The sequence below is a fragment of the Cydia fagiglandana genome, chromosome 8 (assembly GCF_963556715.1).
Source record: "Cydia fagiglandana chromosome 8, ilCydFagi1.1, whole genome shotgun sequence".
Lineage (NCBI taxonomy): Eukaryota > Metazoa > Arthropoda > Insecta > Lepidoptera > Tortricidae > Cydia > Cydia fagiglandana.
In genome coordinates this window covers 18,213,836-18,234,680 of record NC_085939.1, presented here as the reverse complement: position 1 = coordinate 18,234,680, position 20,845 = coordinate 18,213,836, and the positions used below count along the sequence as shown (strand labels likewise).

Below are 20,845 nucleotides of genomic sequence, written 5' to 3'. Positions count from 1 at the left end.
TATTTATTTAAGAAAAGTAAAAACAGATAATACATCAGCATCACAACGTAAATTTAATAAGAATTTGAAAATTAAAGTCCGATTATTCTGACATGTATCCAATTCGAATCTTGTTCCTCTCAGATCAGGTTTATATATTCAGTATATACTTAACTGTAACAGTAAAATCCGTGCGTCAAGTAGAAAAAAGTCTGACCAATGAACTATAACTACGGCGCAAAAAAACTAAAAGGGGAGATATACGCAATATGCGCACCGGTAAACGTTTTTTTGCTCCTAATCAAGACAGGTAGGGTTTTTACAGAATACTACTAGAACATAGCAGCTATGTTGCACGTATTACCTTTTTAGATCAGTGGCGGGGTGTCCGTGAAACTCTATTTGAACCAAACTTATCTATTAAGTATTATTAGATTGAAAATTCCTATGTCCAACTTTTTTTAAATATTTACTTATCAAAAAAAATTTAAATCTCTCAAAACTGAAGGGGGCATCGAGGTAAAATTGTGGTTGGAAATTTAAAGTTACTTTAAGACTTTTTAAGTTAGCTAAAGGGGCCCACAGATTACCAGTCCGCCGGACGATATCATCAGCCTGTCAGTTAATCGCATAAGGTGACAGTTCCGAGCAACTGACAGGCTGATATCGTCCGGCGAACTGGTAATCTGTGGGCCCCTTAAGTAAAGATGTATGTCATAATTTTAAGAGGCGTGATCCGAGGCTATATGTATAATGAAAAGATAAATTCACATAGCTCTGTTTTCGCATATTTTTTTTATTAAAAATAGACCACTTCATTATTAATCAAGTGTGTCATTAATATGGTCTCGGTCTTATAATATATCATTTATAATAAAATTAAACACAAAAAACGCTCGATTAGGTTAGACATGTAAGAAAAACAACCTGAACGGGTCACATCTTAAAAACTGCATAAACAAGTAGGTATTTGCAAAGAATCCTTCAAATAACCCTCCAAAGAGTAGTCCAAAGTTCAAAACCGAGTAGGTACAGTCAAGGAATTTAAATTCCGACCCATTTCGTACTTTGTCACAGTGACAATCAATATGAAAGCCGCTAGAGACCTCATACGGTTGTCACTGTGACAAAGTACGAAATGGGTCGGAATTTAAATTCCTTGACTAACTTTGCAGAAAATTCGAGGGATCGGCCGAGCAGGTAAATTTAAAACATACTAAATATTCATGTCAATTGGCAATAATCAATAGTTCTAATTAGAATGAAAAAATATCTACACTTATCACGTTTGACCGCCCACCCCTCGATATTGTAAAATTTGTGTAAGCATGAAAAGACCTATTCGATCATAAGCAGCTGGTGATAAGCAATCAACGTCTACTTAATAGATAAATAGACAAGTAAATCCCACATGTGTTAACTTATCACTAGGGTTTGCAATCCGGATCCGAAATGTATGAAATTATCCGGATCTGGATCCGGATCCGCGGATATTCCCATACATTTCGGATCCGTCGTGCAAACCCTACTTATCACTAAATACGTTACTTACAAAGCCATTCCCCTGTGAAAATCGGCAGAATGTTTTGAACACAAAATGACAGAAATTCAAGGCGTCTCCAGTTACTAAATACTCTAAGTGATAGATTGACCTATAGCCTCTTGGGTGGGGTTCAATATGTCCTAATACTAGTACAAATTACCTTCAATGAAATTTAAATCTTAATGAAATGGAATAGAGTTTCATTTATTTCGTTTCGTTCGATTTTAAAACAAAACAAATTAAACTCTATTTTCTAATACCGTTGATTCAAATTCGATTGCCAATTTTCCTTGTATGGTGGGCCGCTAGAGGATTATAGGTATGTTTATAACTGGTCAATCTGCGTTACCTAGGAGTTTTTAGGAGACTAGCTTGAACCCCTAATCCTGTATTAGAACTAGGAATTAAGGAAAGATCTATGTTCAAATTCTTGGAGACCCTTTTTCAAAAGATAGACACAAAATAAACACACTTGTCAGCACTTATAATAATAAGTTGGTTACCGTATACTGTATAAGTAATGTCTATTATTTTACTGAGGATTTTTTTCTTAAAAATTTAGATTTAATTTGTGACTGAAGTAACGGTTTACCACAGAAGCAAAGACATATGTAACTTCGTATAAGATGAATAAAGTCTAAGAAAAAAACGTGCCTCGGAAATCAAGAAAAAGTCATTCTCGGATAGAATGGCGCACACACCTTTAGCTTATTCTCGGCTAGATGGCGAGACGACACCGTTTCATTTATTTAACAATTTTAACACATATTTATCAGTGAATGAACATGGGTCAAAATGATATAAAAATAATAAAATCATTTATCCATATATATATTTTTTTTGATAATTTTATACGTGTTTATTTTGAGTTATAGTCGCGTGTCGATAGATGGCAGTAAATTTACAGTGACTACAACATTTACTATGACAGGACCCCTCTATACTATCTATTCTTTTTGACAGAAGTAAAGGTTACCCACCTAATAAAGTTTGATCCAGTATACCTACAAATGGATCTTATTCGTTAATATTTATAACGCCATACACTGTTATCAGTTTAGTTTTATTATATTTAATAAGCTGCCTACCTCACTAAAACATTATCAGTATTGATAACAATAATCAACTAAACGGACCTACTGTAATGAAAACAACGCAACCGAATTGAACCGAAATGCAGAAGTGAAAAGTTGAAATTGAATGGTTTTCGAGTAAATTCCACTGCAGTGCAATTTAATTAGACATCAAGTCTCACTGCAAAATAACGGAGCGCAATCCGGTTATATTACTTACGTTATTTTTTTGTATTAATAGAAAAGACGCTAACATGTTGTAGGTATCAAATAAGTAAAATACAAAATAACAAGATGCGAGTTTGGGTATTTTCTTGGATTGCTACCCGATGGAAAATCAACAGTTAAATCCTCATTATATCTACCTTCCTTAAAAAGAAGGCAAAAGGTGGATTCCCAAAAAATCGCCTACTTAAGCGTACTTTATACCTATTATAATTTAAATCGCACAGATGTAGACCTAAACACCTGTAGTTTTGAAAGAAAATACCCAAACACAAGTGAAAATGGATCAACTGTGCACATACATTCCATGCGCCGTTTTCCATCGAATTCCAACCGAATGTTATCATATTTGTAGTTGAGTCACGATGGCGATGCACTTGTTTTTCTTCTACAGGTTGATTTGATTAGTTACTAAACAAGGTCTAGATTCTATTTGTGACCGTTATCAACGCTACTTTCTCAGATACACTTCGGTGGAGCTGTTTTCTCTAAGATAGTAACCTAGGAAACTTACCGGGTCAATGTCTGCATCCCAGACGTCTTTAAGGTCGTTTGAGATGTCAAAGTAGCTCTCCATACTGGCCTGGGCGCAGTCCGCCGGCCAACAAAATCCAGCAATTTTCACTGATTCCTAGCAATGCTAGGATGTACTAAGTTTATTTGAAACACAGGTTAATGTACACAGAACACACACAATCACACAGTTTCAGGTTTCACTATCGATGGCCATTTGTTTTTGCAATAAAATAACTTTTATGAAGTTTCACTGCACGCGATTTGCGGTTAGGGAGCGCGACGGACGTGTGCTCGCTTTGGGCGCGGGCCGGCGAATGAGTAGCGGTGGTGCCCCCCTCTCCGGGCGCCGCTATCTCATTCATAAGTCGGGGTAAAACGTGACGCGGATGACGCTAGGGGGACTACCCACACAAATCAACAGGTTGCTTATACGGGCCCTTTATTTTGATGATATTTTGTAGCAGCGTGGGAAGATAAGGGCGCATTTTGAAGGCAATAAGTTACAATTTTACTTAACGCGCCAATACTGAGCGAAACGCCCCTCGCCTTTGCATGACAAACACCGTTTTGCACCTGTAAACTTGAAACTTTATTAAATGAGGTCAGGGCAAGGCACAGAAAACGGTCTGTGGGTCAAATTAAACTTAGACACGATCTGATCAGGATGCCGGGGGGTGGATGCTGAAGTAGGTACGTAAAGTAGAGGCTCCAGTGCCCAACACAGCTCCAATAATCGACATTTTCAATCATAATGTCATAGCAATAAAGTTGACAGCAAGGTCATGTCGATTATTAGGGTGTTTACGCCATTTATTTTGTCCAGCAGTGGATAGACTTAGATCAGCATTAATGTATTTGAAAAAAAAATTCTAACTACCCTTACTTACGGTTACTTTTAAAGGTTTTAATACCGAATTATACCTTATGTAATTCATTGTGGTTTTATTCCTTTAAAACTAAATTAATCGCAATTGAATTTTGACTAAACACATATTTAAGATTGCTTGACAACTTGACGAGTTGACACTGACACACTGACATTTAACTTTTCACTTCTACATTAATACTTGTTATACCTACTTATATACTCTTTAAGATTTAAGCTAGTTTTTAATTTCTTTTAGTAATACCACTGTATACAGTATGTATCAAAACGAAAGGCAAAGAAAGAGACCCATTAATGTTTAGGTCATACTGAGCAACTTTTACTATGGGACTAACCCCGAAAAGCGCGGAAAAAAAATTGACTCTCCCCTAGGAAATTTCAACATCAGACCAGCAAAATGTATGAAACATCAATTTTTTTTCCGCGTTTACGGGGTTGGTCCCATAGTAAAAATTGTTCAGTATGACCTAAACATTAATGGGTCTCTCTCTTTGCCTTTCGTTCTGATACATACTGTATTATATTGTTTCTAAATAGATCATTTTCCTTACTCTTTGTACGAAGAATCGTTTATAGTCCGACAAGAAATAGTAAAAAATTATTGAGGGCGCCACGTTTAGAGGGAGGGAGGGGTCAAGAAAAAAATGTGACATGTTGTGACAGGGGGGAGGGGAGTCACAATCACAAACTATGTGACGTCACTTTAACTTCATTTCAGTAGATAATCGAAAGTAAATTTATTAAAATTATTTTATTTGCTGTTACAGTAATTATTTTGTTTTTTGCATAATCGTTTATTTAATTTTCTTTCCTAATCAGTTTTGGGTTTTAAAATTACTAATATTTCTTTTGTCAAAAATATTTCTATTTGCCGATTATACGATATTGCAATTCTTTATTTTAGAATTTTAATGTGAATTTTACTTTACTGATGATGGAAAATTAGCAATAAAATAAAATTTATAATGCTTAATTCTCAGCTTAATTTATTTCAAATATTACATTACGTATCCAGTAGAAAATTGCACATAATAATATAATCAATCTTTTAAACCCCTCGAGGCAAGATCAATATTGATAATTACACTCAAGAGCGAAAGTAGATAATTTTTAACCACTCGCTTACCTACTTCCGCACCGACAAATAACATTAATAACATTTAATATTTATATTACTATGTCCTAGTATTTTTTTTATTGGGAAAAATAATATTTTAATTATTAATCTCATATTTAACTTACCTATGTTTAAATAACTTGATATAAAATAATTTACAAACTAAAATACTTATAAAATATATTCCTTAAAAAAAAAAACAAAAAAACAATGTCCAAGTACTTGAACCTAAAAGAAAAATTATACATAATTTAAATATTTGTAACCTCATTTTGGGGTAAATTGTAATTCGAATGATCAATCTGGGGTAAATTGGAAAGCGATCGCACTGTTTTCCGTTACCCAAGAGACAACTATAATCATTCCAGTATTCATGAAAAATATTTCTTTTCCAAATCACCTATCACTCTTTTGTCTCCTGGGTCACAAGAAGCTAAATTATGAACACAAACGCAGATATAGATAAGCCCCCTTATTCATAGCACTACAAACCTTAATTAAGTAATAATCGTTAGTCTTAATCTGTCACTTTGACTTATGTTTAAAAAAAAGTGATAAAATAAAACATAAATAACTTATTGAAGCTTGTAGCACGTTTATGAATAAGGGCGAAGCTCTATTTCTCGACGTTTGTTAGCAAGATGAAAACCGATGGTACTAGGGCGGTTTGATACGATAAGTAACTTGGTTCGAACTGAAAATAAATGTGTTAAGGAATGTTGTGTACTTTATGAAACCAAGCTTCATGAAAAACGTGAAGAACTCACTCAGTTGAGATGCTTATGGCTTCATCTAATTCGCGTACTTTTATACTTCTGCCAGCTAAAGCCATATTCTGAATTTCTATCGAACCAAGTTACTACTCAAACCACTTCACGGAAATCGCACACCTTCGTATGGTGCGAGCGATTTTGAGCAATTCTAGCTCTTAGTGAAATAAGTTTGCCTTATTCAATTTGATATAATTTAAAAGTTAATTGAATAACCTTTAATCTGATGTCTTTTTCGTTTACGTGTTTCAGTAATTGTGAAGATTGCCGGCCTTTGAAAGAATCGCTTGCGCCCGAAGGTGTGCGATTTCCGTAACGTTGAGTGTATGTTATTGCGGGCCTGCATATGTAACGCTAAAACAGAGAAATATCATCTGTAATATAGCCAAATAAGGTCTAAAGTGGAGTTCAGTATAAATCGCAAATAATGTAAACAAATTTACTTTAATTTCTTAATTATCTCGTTCTTTTGTGGACAACCATGATTTTATCAACAGTTTATATATTTAAATATTTTATACAAATTACTAGTTACGTAAAATATGTCTTACTTTTAGGTTTTAAGTCAAATGTTAATCAAATCTATCATATTTCGTTTACATTATTTGCCATTTTTATAGAACACCTTTTTACTTTCAGTCATTCTTCGGCCCGATAACGGTGTAGTGCTTGTACAAAGGAAAATCAACTATATCACTGCTAAATCAGGTCTATTTCCGGTCGTTCCTGGGCACGGTGAATAGAGATGGTACGTGTGTGTGTAGCGCGTGTGTACCGCCGTGCAGCACACACACGCGGGGCACGTGACACTTCACCAAGTACGAGCTGAACTGTGGACACACATATACGTAGAGATATATTTACCCTTTAGAATAACACAATAATAAAGATACACTCAAATTACAATAATTAAATTTAAAAATAAGAGAAAAAAATAATTGTGTTTTCAGATTCATAATATTCACGGTGTCTCTTGAGTCACATTTTAAAAGTACGCTTTTAAAAGGAGCAAATGTTATGGGTAAAACTGATGCCGAATTCGAGTTGTTTGTTCATGTTGGCTGATAGAATTGACTTCTAAGTGATGTGATGATTTTAAATAAGGTAGGTACTCAGTTACTAACCAATTGAGCGGTCTCATCTTCCGCCGACGCCACAACCACAGTTTTCTTCAACTTAATCGCCTCAGTTAAAATCTTGTGGTTGTTCGGTCCGAGCGACTGCAACTCATGTTGTCCGAGGTGAACTCCGCTGTACGGTATGTTAAAGCTGCCTTCTATGCAGCTCTTTTCGTAGCTAAAATAATAAAAAAATGTGTGTGTCAGCTCCGACGCATGACCGCTGACATAGACCCAATGCCCCCAGAATATTTAATAAAACACCACAAGACATACAATTACTAGAACTCAATCAGTTTAAAAAAGCCTTGAAACTGTTACTGATTCGAAAGAGTTACTACTCAATAAAAGATTTTTTAGATGATAAGGATTGGTAAATACATATTATATTTTGACATGCATGCTCTCAACATTTGTATGCCGTAAGGGCCCACTGATTGACTGTCCGCCGGACGGTATCGGCCTGTCAGTTGTTCGGAACGGTCAAAATTTTGTTCTAACTGATAGGCCGATACCGTCCGGCGGACCGTTAATCAGTGGGCCCCCTTTATGGGTCAATTATGAAAAGCGTGATCTTAACCATTTTTAGTATCCATTCAAAAAGTGTTGTAATTGGTAAGCATTCCCATGAAATACATGATATATATTTAAAAAAATGTCGCCTGGGTCACGAAAATAGTGTTTGCCTCAGAGGCAATTATTTATAAATATTAGCTAGCCCTCAAGGGATTGCTTCATTTTAAATTAGTCAATGGACAAGTTTATGACATTTTTTAAATTAGGGCAAATATATAGGCAACAATTAGTTAAGGCGTAAATTGAGCTGTAAGTACAATTATTAAACGTGGTTGAACACGAGGAAATCAACAGATTCTATACAAGCTTCTAATGATTATAAATAATAGAATACTCACAGCAAATTAGACCTTATGTCGATAACACAGCACTTGTCTTGGCATATCAGGGAGAAGAAGTCAGACAGACTGATACGCGGACAACATTCCGCGCACAATACATCCATGGGTATTTCTACTGCATCCTGCAAAAAAGTTTAATTAATGTTTATAGTCATATTTTCATATTTTTGGTAAGTATATATGTATTTTCTCGCAGTTAGGGTTGCCATATGAAGAAATAGAATATCCTGGCAAAAGTCCGGACATCACCCAAAAAATCTTGACACTTCATGTCATTACTCAAATAACCACCTCCGTATATCGAAGTTTTTAAAAGCCTTTTAACTTTATTATGCACACTTCATTAAGCAGTTTTTGCCAAGAATTCATTCATTCTGAATCAAGAAAAAATTCGCCATCACGATATGCTGTAGGTCTAGCCACAACCACAACCTTCCCTTTCCTCTGCCCAATTCCAAACTATTAGTTACCTAGCTTCTAGTAGTTAGTTGAGGTTTCTAAAAAAAACCCTGACACTCGCCATCGGCCATCCTGACAAACTGAAAGCGCAAAAATCCTCACATGTCAAGAGAAACCCTGACATATCTTTCTAGTCAACCCTACTCGCAGTAAGCAAAATAATCTGACTTACCATTGGATCTTTAACTCCGGCGTCATTCGTAAATCGTCTGTATGTTATACTCCGAGGCGAGCTGCGGCACATCTCTATGGACTCCTAAAAATAAATTCCTTTAATTAAACTTCAGCCTAATTTCGTACGTACTGTCAGAAAAACTATTCTTCTGCATATAAAAACCGGGCAAGTGCGAGTCGGACTCGCGCACGAAGGGTTCCGTACCATAATGAAAAAAAAAACGGAAAAAATGCAAAAAAAAACGGTCACCCATCCAAGCACTGACCACGCCCGACGTTGCTTAACTTTGGTCAAAAATCACGTTTGTTGTATGGGAGCCCCATTTAAATCTTTATTTTATTCTGTTTTTAGTATTTGTTGTTATAGCGGCAACAGAAATACATCATCTGTGAAAATTTCAACTGTCGAGCTATCACGGTTCGTGAGATACAGCCTGGTGACAGACAGACGGGCGGACGGACGGACGGACAGCGAAGTCTTAGTAATAGGGTCCCGTTTTACCTTTTGGGTACGGAACCCTAAAAATGTATGTTAATAGTATGGTTTTTCAGCTGGGCTAGCACATGATTGGCGCGACAGTTCTATGTTAATAAAAGAGGGACGGGTAGTCTATCTCGCCGCGAGATACTGTCGCGCCAATTATGTGGTAGGCCTAGTGAGTGTACATTACATCCCTAGGTCGAAATGTAGGACTTACGGACCGCATCGACTAGCAAGTGTGATACAAAATAAAATTGACAGCCCTAAGCAGAAATTTAGGATCGCATCGCCTACGGGCTATAACACCTTTTACGAGCAAGTGTGATGAAAATAGCATTACGTTTATATTGACACTGTCACTATGATTACCTTTACACATTCGCCAATATCGATCTCCGGTAGATCGGAGAACAGCAGAATACACTCGTTGAACCCTGACTCTAGGAGCGTGTCTCGTAATTGCCTGAGGATCCCTACACCCATGAATATGGGTAATGCGGGACCCTCCACGAGAAAAGCATCCCAGAGGTGCAGGATCTTATGGAGGGGGAACACATCTGTAAGAAACATTTTGGAGTTAGGCCTTTTATTAACCCCCGACGTAAAAATAAAAACCCTCTATCCTGTATGCTATATGCCAAAATAATCCATTTCATGGCAAAAATGCCTTACATCATTTTGGGTAAGAGCTGATACTCTTCAAACTGCTGGATAGATTTCTATCAAACATAGCTAAGAACCACCACAAGGAAACTCCCTTTCAGGTAAAAAAACCGCATCGAAATAGGTCCATTTCGCATATAGGCGCATTGGAGAGCTGCGATGCCACAGTGAGAGCGAGACAGACTTTGGCATCAAACAACACCTCTCTTTTTGCGTCGGGGCTTAATAATCGTGATGTCACAATCACTTGCCGTTTTGTTAGAGGCGTTTCGTGAGTATGTGCTTTTTCAATTCAGGCCACAAATTTGACACTGACATATTCGCTAACGTCTGCGTAACTTACTTTCAATACATCTCGCTCGCACTAAGTAAGATGCAAGTACGATCGAGATGCATAGAAAGTAAGGCAAGGCAGTATCAAAGAGAATAGATAGTATAGAGGGGTCCTGTCATAATAAATTATGTAGTCACAGTAAATTTACTGCCATCTATCGACACACGACTAAAACTCAAAATGAAAACGTATAAAATTATCAAAAAAAATGTATATATATGGATAAATGATTTTATTATTTTTATATCATTTTGACCCATGTTCATTCACTGATATCTATGTGTTAAAATTGTTAAATATGAAACGATGTCGTCACGCCATCTAGCCGAGCATAGGCCAAAGGTGTGTGCGGCATCTATCCGAGAATGACTTTTTCTTGATTTCCGAGGCACGGAAACTTTATTTCTTACATTTTCTTCATCTTATACGAAGTTACATATGTCTTTGGCAGTATCAAACTCGTGGTAAAGCTACTGGCGGCTGTCGGTAACTCACGTGAGAACATAGTGAGGAACCACGGTATGGCGAACAGATTCGGCTCGAACCCGATCTCGAACAGATGAGTGACTAATTCCGGTTCATGGAAGGCGACCATCTGCCAGAATTTGGCTAGATACTCCTTAATTACGGCGCTGTTGTCCTGAAAGTGAAATAATAATAATAAATTCATGATCGCTCAATGTATTTTCATATATGCAATCATTGTATACTGACCATGACCACGGGGTATTATTCGACCTTTTAAAATATCTAATTTTGTCGCTGACTGTACTACAACTTATCGAGACAATTCTAATAAACCCAAACAATAAAATTACGCTGCGTTGTTTTATCACTGAGTTCCTATTTCCTAATGCCACCTCCTGTATTCATCATGAGATCAGCTCGATGGTACCATAATATTGTATTGTCACCTATCTTACATAGGTATGTTAAGTTACAGCTCAATCAAATAATGGGAAGTGGATCTAATTTAGCAAGTTAAATTTTTTTTTTGTAAAAAAAAAGAATGTCTGGTTTTGAGGACATTAAGTCGTATATTTACTGTACTGGACCTTAAAGTTAAGGCATTACAAGACTACTAATTCAAATTCAACGTTTAATGTCGTTAGGGGTCATCCATTAATTACGTCACACGAATTTCTAGGTTTTTTGACCCCTCCCCCCCTCCTTGTCACACTTAGTCACATTTGGCAAACCCCTCCTCCCTAGTGTGACGTCACATTTTTTCTACGAAATCGCCAAATCGAATTAAGTAAGTACCTAAGTATTATTAATATTTTATCAAAATATTTTTGACGATATAAATATTAGTACTTTTATAACCCAAAACTGCTTAGGAAAGAAAATTAAACGAATAAAAACGATTATCGTTTAAAAAACTTGTTATTGAAATGTACAGCGAATAAAATAATTTAAATAAATTTTCGGTTACTGATGAAGTTAAAGTGACGTCACAAAGTTTGTGTCTGCCCCCTCCCCCATGTCACAATATGTCACATTTTCTTGACCCCCTCCCTCCCCCTAAACGTGTGATGTAATTAATGGATGGCCCCTTATTAGTTCTGCATACTTTTTATTAGTGACCCAGGAGACATTACTAAGGCATTAACGACAATACCTGGAACAACTCTCCTTTAGTCAATTTTTTGACAATGTCATAATGTTTTTATATATAACTATCATAGTTTTATACTGGGTCAAGCAAATCTTGTCAGTAGCAAACGGCGGCAAATTTGAAAAATCGCGGGTTAGCAACACTGTGTTCGAATAATTCGAAAATCGCGTGTCATCTGTGTTTTATCTGTGGAATGTGGATCGCGAATGACAGCCATCATCTTGTTTGTTTACAAATGGTTTACAATGTTTACATTCTGAATCGATTCTATTTCAAGAGATATTTCTGCTGTGTCACCATTAAATACCAATATATTAAATAAGACTGTGCTTAATTAAAGCTAAGGTGCCTACAATGCCTACAGTGCCAACTGAGAAATCTAATAAAATATGAAAATCCAGTATGACATCTACCTGCGTCGCAGTCGAATGCTCACCGCGATCCTGCGCCGCTCCGTTATAGGCGGAGTTGGCACTCGTTGGGTTTTTAAACGGTAGTAGGTTCCTCCTCCTTTAGTCCGTCATACCCGTCTTGCTCCCCTCGGGACGGGATGCGTAAATGCATGTTCCCAACGTAAAAAAAAAAAAAAAAAGTATGACATCTACCTGCTGAAGCAATGATTTTATTCATACATTCTTGTTTAACGGCATAGTCCACTTACAATTTTATTTTGAGATCTTCAAATTAGTTAATCATTTTTATCAACATCACACACCGCTTTTAAATTGTCCGTCCATACGTATTAATAACAATTTCAAACATTTTCAATTTTTTTAGAGAATCCGCGAGTGACAATTTGAATTGACGTACGTGACAAGGCGCGCTCAGCGGAAAAAAAAGTTTTGGTTCGATGTACATTGTTGCTTTTCTTAGCGCAATACTACACTTTGAGTGTTGCCCTACTTTAGTTTGCTTTACATTGCTACTGACAAGATTTGCTTGACGCACTATACTTGAAATACCTTTAGGAAGAACTTATGTAGAAAACGTGGCACGAACGCTGATAGACAAGCGAAGGCGCGGGCTGAAACAATACGAAATGTGTATTAAAAGTTACAATTTTTTGTAACTAATTTTAATGGGTACAGGATTAATTGAGTGATTGGTATGGTAATTGATAACGATACTTAAGTCAATCAAACAAAACACAGATCATTAGATCAACTCGAATATTTTGCTGCTTTTTGTGTGCCAGAAAAATTAAGTTATGCAAGCTTAAGCTATGCAGCTACAAGATATTTTTTTTTACCTAAAATTTGAGGTTTAGTAATTACCTTCATTATTAAAGTTGAGGTAAAGGAACGGAGCAGTTAAGGAGTCCAGTCCTTGCCAGTAAACGTATTGTGGGTTAGTCAGCAGCCACGCCTTTAGTAATCTCTTCAGGCCCCTGTGACCCGCGGAGCCGCAGAGAAGCCAGCAGTATTGGTGGCAGCGAGGGATGTCTACGTCAATCTGTGGACATTGATAAACGAAAGGCTTTTAAACGACTAAAGACATCTTCTGCATTTTGCAGGTTTTTTTTAGATATATGAGTTCACGTCATTAAAATTAAGGAGTATTTTTCAAATGTTTAAAATGTATTTTTATTAGAAATAATAACAGTTTTTCAAGAATGCGTCGGAAGACAAACAACAAAATTATTTTTAAGTAAAAGCACACTTTCAAACGTGACCCAGGAGACAACATGGAACTACAAATTAATTTATTAGAATCTGCTGCTATTTGATTCCTGGATCTACTTGAAAAATATAATTTTAAATAAGTACAATACAAGAGCCAAAAGCCAAGAGCTAAGAGAGGAGGCCAAGTCTCATTTTGGGTCGCTAAGCCAACGGAGTAGGTAAGTAAGTACAATACAAAATGCCTTTACTACATACGTTTATTTCTATAAATAACTATATTACATATGTTTATGAAATAATCCTTACCTGTCTATCAGTAGGCGTCGGCGTCTCTTTGTCGATTCTTTCATAACGATCCTCTATGTCGCCGACAACGCCCAATAAGGCAGCCCAGACATGTCCGCGGATCAGCGGTGGAATGTCCACTTCCGCTTCAGCCCGGATGTATGATGTTGTGTAGGGGTAGCCCTGGAAAAATAGAACGGCATTTGTAATATTTGCCACATTTTAAACACGCCTTCCTTTCTCAAGCTTGGACTAGAGTCCTTTTACCTAAATTCAAGGCGTCCTTTAGACACTTATACTGTTGTTCTACAACGCGTTACATCATCCACTAAAAGTGGGGTGGGTACTCGTTGTATAGGTCATACTGAGCATCTTTTACTATCTCTGGGACTAATCCCAAAATTGCGATAAAAAAATTGACATTCCCATAGAAAATATCAACATCAGCCAGCCAAAATGTATGGGAGAGTCAATTTTTTTTTCGCGATTTCGGGTATCCAACGGGGTGGTTCCATAGCAAAAGTTGCTCAGTGTGACCTATACAACGTGTGCCCATCCCACTTTCAGTGACTGGTGTAACACCTTGTATATTTGAACACTAAAGAGGCATGCCTCTCTCGGGCGCTTCGGGCCTTCGACCCAACGCGTAGCTTAGCCTTCGGCCTTCGTATGTAGACACTTTTCTTATTGATCAGTATTTGACCACCAATCTCCCGCAGCTCGGCCTTCGACCTCGCGTGTACGTTCGCATCTCTCGGATGCTTCAAGCCTTCGGCTCTACGCGGACCTTGGCCTTCGGCCTGCGCAATGGCTGTCCACGATACGTTCTACGTAAACCATTGCGGCTGTGTCCCTGATACAGCCTACCCATTTTTTTTTAAATAAAATTTAGTCTAGCAACTTACATGCATTAGCCTCTGGAACCACAGCAGCCTATAAAACTGGTATTCCGTATCCCTTTCTCTTATAATTCTCGGTAAAGCAACAGCATCAAACTCCTTTCTCCTCTCATGCATCAGAGGATAGTAGTCGTGTATAGGAACGTGTGATAACCTAGCCTTTAGTAGTTCTAGGCTATATTTGGCTATTCGGCGGTCGAAGAGCGCACCGAGTTTGCCACCTACTGTGCAACCGTCGAGGAGGATTGCTCTGAAAATGTAAGTTATGAATATCATATTAAGTACATTTTAAGGGTGACCCAGGAGACATCTCATCGATGAGTACAAGGACGAAAACATTTTTAACTTTCCAAAAATTTAAAATAAGAGCTTGTAAAAACACCATTGAGGGATCTATGAGCCAGATTTTAAACTCGTGGATGTCTCCTGGCTAACCCGTATCACAATGCAAGAAAAATTTAGTCAAATTTGATCCAATGATATTAGAAAACAGAATTGAATTTATTTCGTTTTAACCTGTCGAATGTCCATCCTACAACAAATTGATGCAGAAGCTGTAGTAACACACGTCTGATACTGAGCCGCTACGACCCTAATTGAATTAGTATCACACGTGTGATACTAGGGCGTTCCACAGGTTTAAATCGAACGAAGTAAAACAAAAGCAACTTTGTTCCAAATAATAATGAATTAAATTTCATTTAGGTTTCAATTTGGTACAGTATAATAGATCTGCAAAAACTTACGAACACTCATCAGATAATTTTCGTTTCGTATACTATTAGGACATTAAATACAAAAACGTCATTTAAAACAACACCATCGAAGTAATCTAACAGTAATTTCAGTGCCTAACTGATAAAAAAAAACAAGGTTATATTTACGTACGAAGGCATAGACAATATAGGGGGACTATTCTTAATCAGCCCGTTCTTCTTCAACTTGGCCTGCACATCCCCTCCGGCCAGCTGCCACCAATGATACAAGTACTGTAGCTTGCACCCCATCAGACCGCGGGGGGGTTTACTTTGAACCGGCAATTGAACGTCCATATGAGATAGGTCTTTGACGATTTCGGGAAATGTGGCGCGTTCGCTTGGGAGGATTTTTAGACATTTCTCGATAATGGTACGGAGGTCTTCTGGTATTTGCTGTAACAAAATAGTTATTTACGATACAAGTGCGGAAAAGAGGAATTACCTATTCGCACGTGTATCGTACAATGTTTTACAGTACATATGGCCCTTTAAACTTTTGACATACGTACGAAAAGTGCTATTTCACGCACTAGTGCGGGAAAATAGGACTATATGTACTGTAAACAGGTTTTTAGTGTTCCATAATCAAAAGGTAAAAACGGGACCCTATTACTAAGACTCCATTGTCTGTCTGTCACCAGGCTGTATCTCGTCCTTATTTTTTGTTTATATAACTGGACTAAAAAAAAATACGCATCATATTGGGCATTTTCCATGATCAGACAAAAATAACGCTTTCAATGCGTTTGGATTAGCCTCGTTTATATCTATTCCAAATTTCAGATAGGTAGCTTCAGTAGTTCTCAAGAAATTTAGCGATGTGACAGACGGATAGAGTCGCAACATAAGGGTTATCTTTTCCTTTTTGGTATGGAACCTTAATTTTGAACATCTACCTACTGTATGTTTAAGCCATTACAAGTAAGTCAAAAAACCGGGCAAGTGCGAGTCGGACTCGCGCACGAAGGGTTCCGTACCATAAAGCAAAAACAAAAAACGGAAAAAAATGCAAAAAACAACGGTCACCCATCCAAGTACTGACGACGCCCGACGTTGCTTAACTTTGGTCAAAAATCACGTTTGCTGTATGGGAGCCCCACTTGCATCTTTATTTTATTCTGTTTTTTGTATTTGTTGTTATAGCGGCAACAGAAATCTATCACGGTTCGTGAGATACAGCCTGGTGACAGACGGACGGACGGACGGACGGACGGACGGACGGATAGCGAAGTCTTAGTAATAGGGTCCCGTTTTACCCTTTGGGTACGGAACCCTAAAAATGCTTTGTAAACGTTTGTTAAAAACTAAAAACCTACTGCTGATTAGACTTCAATAAATTTTTTGCACTTTGACCATACTGTTTATAATGTTTAATGCTGTGTCGAGTACAAAAAAATGCAAATAAAGAAAATGTAACACGTAAAATACTTTTCGTCAACTAAGTATTTGGACAGTCAGCAGCAGAAGTTGCTAAGCGTGCCAGGTGTTCAAAATGATCTTGAAGCGACTGTATTGTAAAGAGAATAAGAGCGTGTCAAGGTAATTTTGAACACCTCGACCGCTTAGCAACTTTTGCTGCTGACTGGACATCAGTTTGATAGATCTAGGTATTGGAGCAAGCTTAAACTAATATTATGTAGATACAAGCTAAAATAAATTAAAGGCATCAATCCATCGTCAACGTCATCCATCCTACAGATGTACTTACCTATAGTTCGTTTTTTAGGGTTCCGTACCCAAAGGGTAAAACGGGACCCTATTACTAAGACTTCGCTGTCCGTCCGTCCGTCTGTCACCAGGCTGTATCTCACGAACCGTGATAGCTAGACAGTTGAAATTTTCACAGATGATGTATTTCTGTTGCCGCTATAACAACAAATACTAAAAACAGAATAAAATAAAGATTTAAATGGGGCTCCCATACAACAAACGTGATTTTTGACCAAAGTTAAGCAACGTCGGGAGTGGTCAGTACTTGGATGGGTGACCGTTTTTTTTGTTTTTTTTTTTGCATTATGGTACGGAACCCTTTTTAGCATTAGAAAGAACTTGAAAGAAGGTAAGCGATCTTGGCATGTCTTTTAATTGAAAAACGCTTTTTAAAAATCAATAACTATTACTTATGAAAGCAGAAGAATATAAATGATCGTATTAGATTCATAATTGTTACATTTTTGCCGTAACTTATTTTTAAAATGTGTTTTTCAATTAATAATTAATTAATTAATTAAAAAACACATAAAGATTGTTTACCTTATTTCTAATGCTAAAAAAAACGAAGTACTTATAGTACATAATTATTTTCCTTCGTATTTTCACGGAAAGATACAAACGTGTCTTGCTATTTCAGTCAGTCTCGGTACAAAAAGTACTGAGGTTGACTGAAGTAGCATGACAAATACGAAAGTTTCCGAGAAAATACGAACGAAAACAATTATGTACTACATCTGTAAGGCTACTCTTACCTCTAGCCGCCCATACGTCAAACCTTGCCAAGCAAAATGAAAATTTATTTTGTCAACACAAAGTTCAAATTAGAATGGAACAGGAGACCTTTTTATAGGTCTCTGGGCGGCTAGAGGCACAGAATAAATAATAGTACTAGGTACAGAAGACTCACTCTCTAACAAAACGCGTCTGTCACGATAAGCACAGATATGGCCGCTAGGTGGCGACAGCGCCACGCGCGGCTTATAGCAAACCCCAAAATTGGGGCCGAACGGATGTACTTTTAGCTACCTGTAGCAAAGCGACGAAATCGCGGAGTGAGCCACGCCTGCTAGAGGCTAACCAGCCCAGCGTCCCCAGCGTACGAACCTAGCATGGTTTTCAGGTTTCTAACTGCTTATAAATGTTTAACCTACCTTATAAGCATCATACAAGTCATTTTCTCTGGCGATCCTCTCCGCCGGACTCCCAGCGTGAACTAAAGTGAGTATCCTTCTCAAAATCGGTCCGGGCTTCAGATTGGTCCACAACTTGCCCAGGCACAGCTCCAGGAGTATGATGCCAAAGGTCCACACGTCTGCGGCTGGGCCTCCGCCGTCTAGGATTGTTTCTGGGCTCAAGTATCTTGGAACACTGGAAGTTAAACGGGTCATATTTATGTTCATTGTCTTGTTTGTTCCCAAAAAAGTGACAGAGTGGTACTTTTTAGGGTTACAGAACCCTTACAAGTACAGGATTGTTTCTGGGCTCAAGTATCTTGGAACACTGGAAGTTAAACGGGTCATATTTATGTTCATTGTCTTGTTTGTTCCCAAAAAAGTGACAGAGTGGTACTTTTTAGGGTTACAGAACCCTTACAAGTACAGGTACAGACCCAAAGGGTGAAAACGGGACTTTACTAAAAGTGTCCATCCGCCTGTCACCAGGCCGTATCTCATGAACTGGGCTAGACAGTTGAAATTTTACACAAATGATGTATTTTTGTTGCTGCTATAACAACAAATACTAAACACAGAATCAAATAAATATTTAAGTGGGACACCCATACACAAACTTGTTTTTTTTTCCCGTTTTTTGCGTATTAGTACGGAACCCTTCGTGCGCCGGTCCGACTCGCACTAGGCACTAGGTGAAATAAAGTTTTTAATTTTTGAAAAACATCTACAGCTAGGAAAACACATAGCTAACTTTTTAAATTAGCCGTTTTTTATATTAACAAAGTATCTGTGCCACAGTATATATTTTTTATGACATAATTACTGACCCAAGTGGAAATAACACTTCCTCCCCCGCTCCAGTCATATAATACATGCCATAATTAAACAGCTTGACTCTCCCCTCGCTGTCCACCAAAATATTATCATCGGACAATGTGCGATGCATTATATCCTGCTCGTGTAAGTATGCGAGGGCCGTAGCCACTTGGTAGGCGATGTTTTTTATTTCACTATGGGTGAACCGTGATTTGTATTCGCTCAGTGACTTGCCTATTACTTCGGCTACCACTATGATCCTCTCTGAAACAGAAGATTTTAGAGTCAACCGGGATAAATGCAAATATGGGGTTATTGCATCTAGAATTACATAAAATATTTTAAATAAGTAATCTATTTGAGCTAAATGTGGTTAAAAAGAGGTCTTAAATATTATAAATTTAAATAAGTGTTCCGTGTACAAAGTTTTGTATGGATCACTCATTTAGCATTTATTCAATGGGAGGCCTTGTCATGTCTTGTTGATCAGTTGAGAAAGAGGCTGGCTGGTTGAACTGGACTCGGCTGGAAAGAGCTAGAAGAAGCCGCTCAAGATCGTGACAAATGGAGGATTCTTCTGCGAGCCCTATGTCCCTAATGAGGGATAACAGGAATGCATCATCATCATCATCATCAATGTTTTGGACTACTTTGCTTGATGGTCACCCAGCATGTTGTCATAATATACTGAACCCAAATATTTTGCTCTGATACAAGCTCAAGTCCCTTAAAATTTAGTACTTATTATAACAACATAAATTTTATTGAAAGCCTACTTACCATGTTTCCCTCTTATAACATCAAGGTACGTGCACAAATTAGGATGCTCTATAGTGAGCAGTCGCTGCGCCCAGCCCAGAATAGTTATGGAACTCGGCGTCAACGGCAGACCATTGCTGCCGCAGGTCTCGCCCGGGTGATTCTTAGCGAAATACGTGCATGCCGCAAACTTGTAATCTTTTTCCTCCATCTTGACCTGTAAATGCTAAATCACTGTTTATAGACTTAAATAGTGGTTCTTTTATTGTGTAATATACTTATGTCTTATATTTTCATATTTAAAACGGTTTTTACTAAGTTTTCTCAAGTTTGGAATAGCGAGAACGCCCCCGACGTCCCCGACAAACGTAAATAAAATAAATAAGTGTCAATGTCAATTTTGACGTATTTGACAGTTACATTTTTAAGGCGTATCCAGATTAGTCAATTTTTCGCCAATCTGATTCAATTGCCTGATCGAATCAGTAGGTGCGGATGCAAAATACCATTCATTTCTGATCAAATCAACCGATTTGATAAGTCCCGCCTGGATACCACTTTACGTGATTTGTACACAGATAAAGAAAAAGACTAGACGTTTGACAAATACTTTGACAATTCCCTACATTATAAAAATTTCCCGCCTTTTTCTTTTGTCGGAAATGGCTTGCCATACTATATACAATACGTGTAATCACTGTCTGTATCTCTTTCTAAAGCCTCCTCCACACTCGTGCGCGAATCGCGGCGCGAAGCCGCGAACGTGAGTGTGGCGTCGATTTTCGCAGACAGCGAAATCGACTCCACACTCGCGTTCGCGGCTTCGCCCGCGATTCACGCGCATAGTCTGGAGGGGGCTTAAAATGTAAAGTTGTAACAAAGACAAAGAGGTATATTATAAGATACGGCAATACTGGTAAGAAGTCCCCTCGCTTTTAGTCGAGTGAA

General features: G+C 37.7%; 2 protein-coding genes across 2 annotated transcripts in view; both read right to left on the bottom strand.

The window, feature by feature from the left end:
- LOC134666853 (cyclic AMP response element-binding protein A) overlaps nucleotides 1-3,720 on the bottom strand; it is a 198,341-nt gene extending 194,621 nt beyond the window's left edge. The window contains exon 1 of the mRNA XM_063524169.1: nucleotides 3,335-3,720. Coding sequence (XP_063380239.1) covers nucleotides 3,335-3,397 — 63 coding nt within the window. The 5' untranslated portion in view covers nucleotides 3,398-3,720. The remainder of the gene's footprint in view (nucleotides 1-3,334) is intronic.
- Nucleotides 3,721-6,504: 2,784 nt separating this feature from the next.
- LOC134666752 (TBC domain-containing protein kinase-like protein) lies at nucleotides 6,505-20,193 on the bottom strand. Its single transcript, XM_063524022.1, has 14 exons — nucleotides 19,919-20,193; nucleotides 19,150-19,402; nucleotides 18,302-18,518; nucleotides 15,568-15,830; nucleotides 14,686-14,929; nucleotides 13,802-13,963; nucleotides 13,148-13,325; nucleotides 12,836-12,897; nucleotides 10,751-10,895; nucleotides 9,628-9,815; nucleotides 8,776-8,859; nucleotides 8,142-8,266; nucleotides 7,234-7,405; nucleotides 6,505-6,939 (listed from the first exon to the last, which is right to left on the bottom strand). Exons 1-14 carry the CDS (start codon nucleotides 20,106-20,108, stop codon nucleotides 6,820-6,822), a joined length of 2,403 nt encoding a protein of 800 aa, XP_063380092.1. The 5' UTR covers nucleotides 20,109-20,193; the 3' UTR covers nucleotides 6,505-6,819.
- Nucleotides 20,194-20,845: the final 652 nt, after the last annotated feature.

What these genes read in the sequence shown, in the direction of transcription:
- LOC134666752 (XM_063524022.1), bottom strand. Translation starts at nt 20,108, where the DNA reads ATGGAGGAAAAAGATTACAAGTTTGCGGCATGCACGTATTTCGCTAAG. An exon ending in ACTTGTATGATGCTTATAAG is followed by an intron (nt 15,831 to 18,301) that starts GTAGGTTAAACA and finishes ATTTTGTTACAG; the next exon opens with CAAATACCAGAAGACCTCCG. An exon ending in GGTTCCAGAGGCTAATGCAT is followed by an intron (nt 13,964 to 14,685) that starts GTAAGTTGCTAG and finishes CTATTTTTCCAG; the next exon opens with GGCTACCCCTACACAACATC.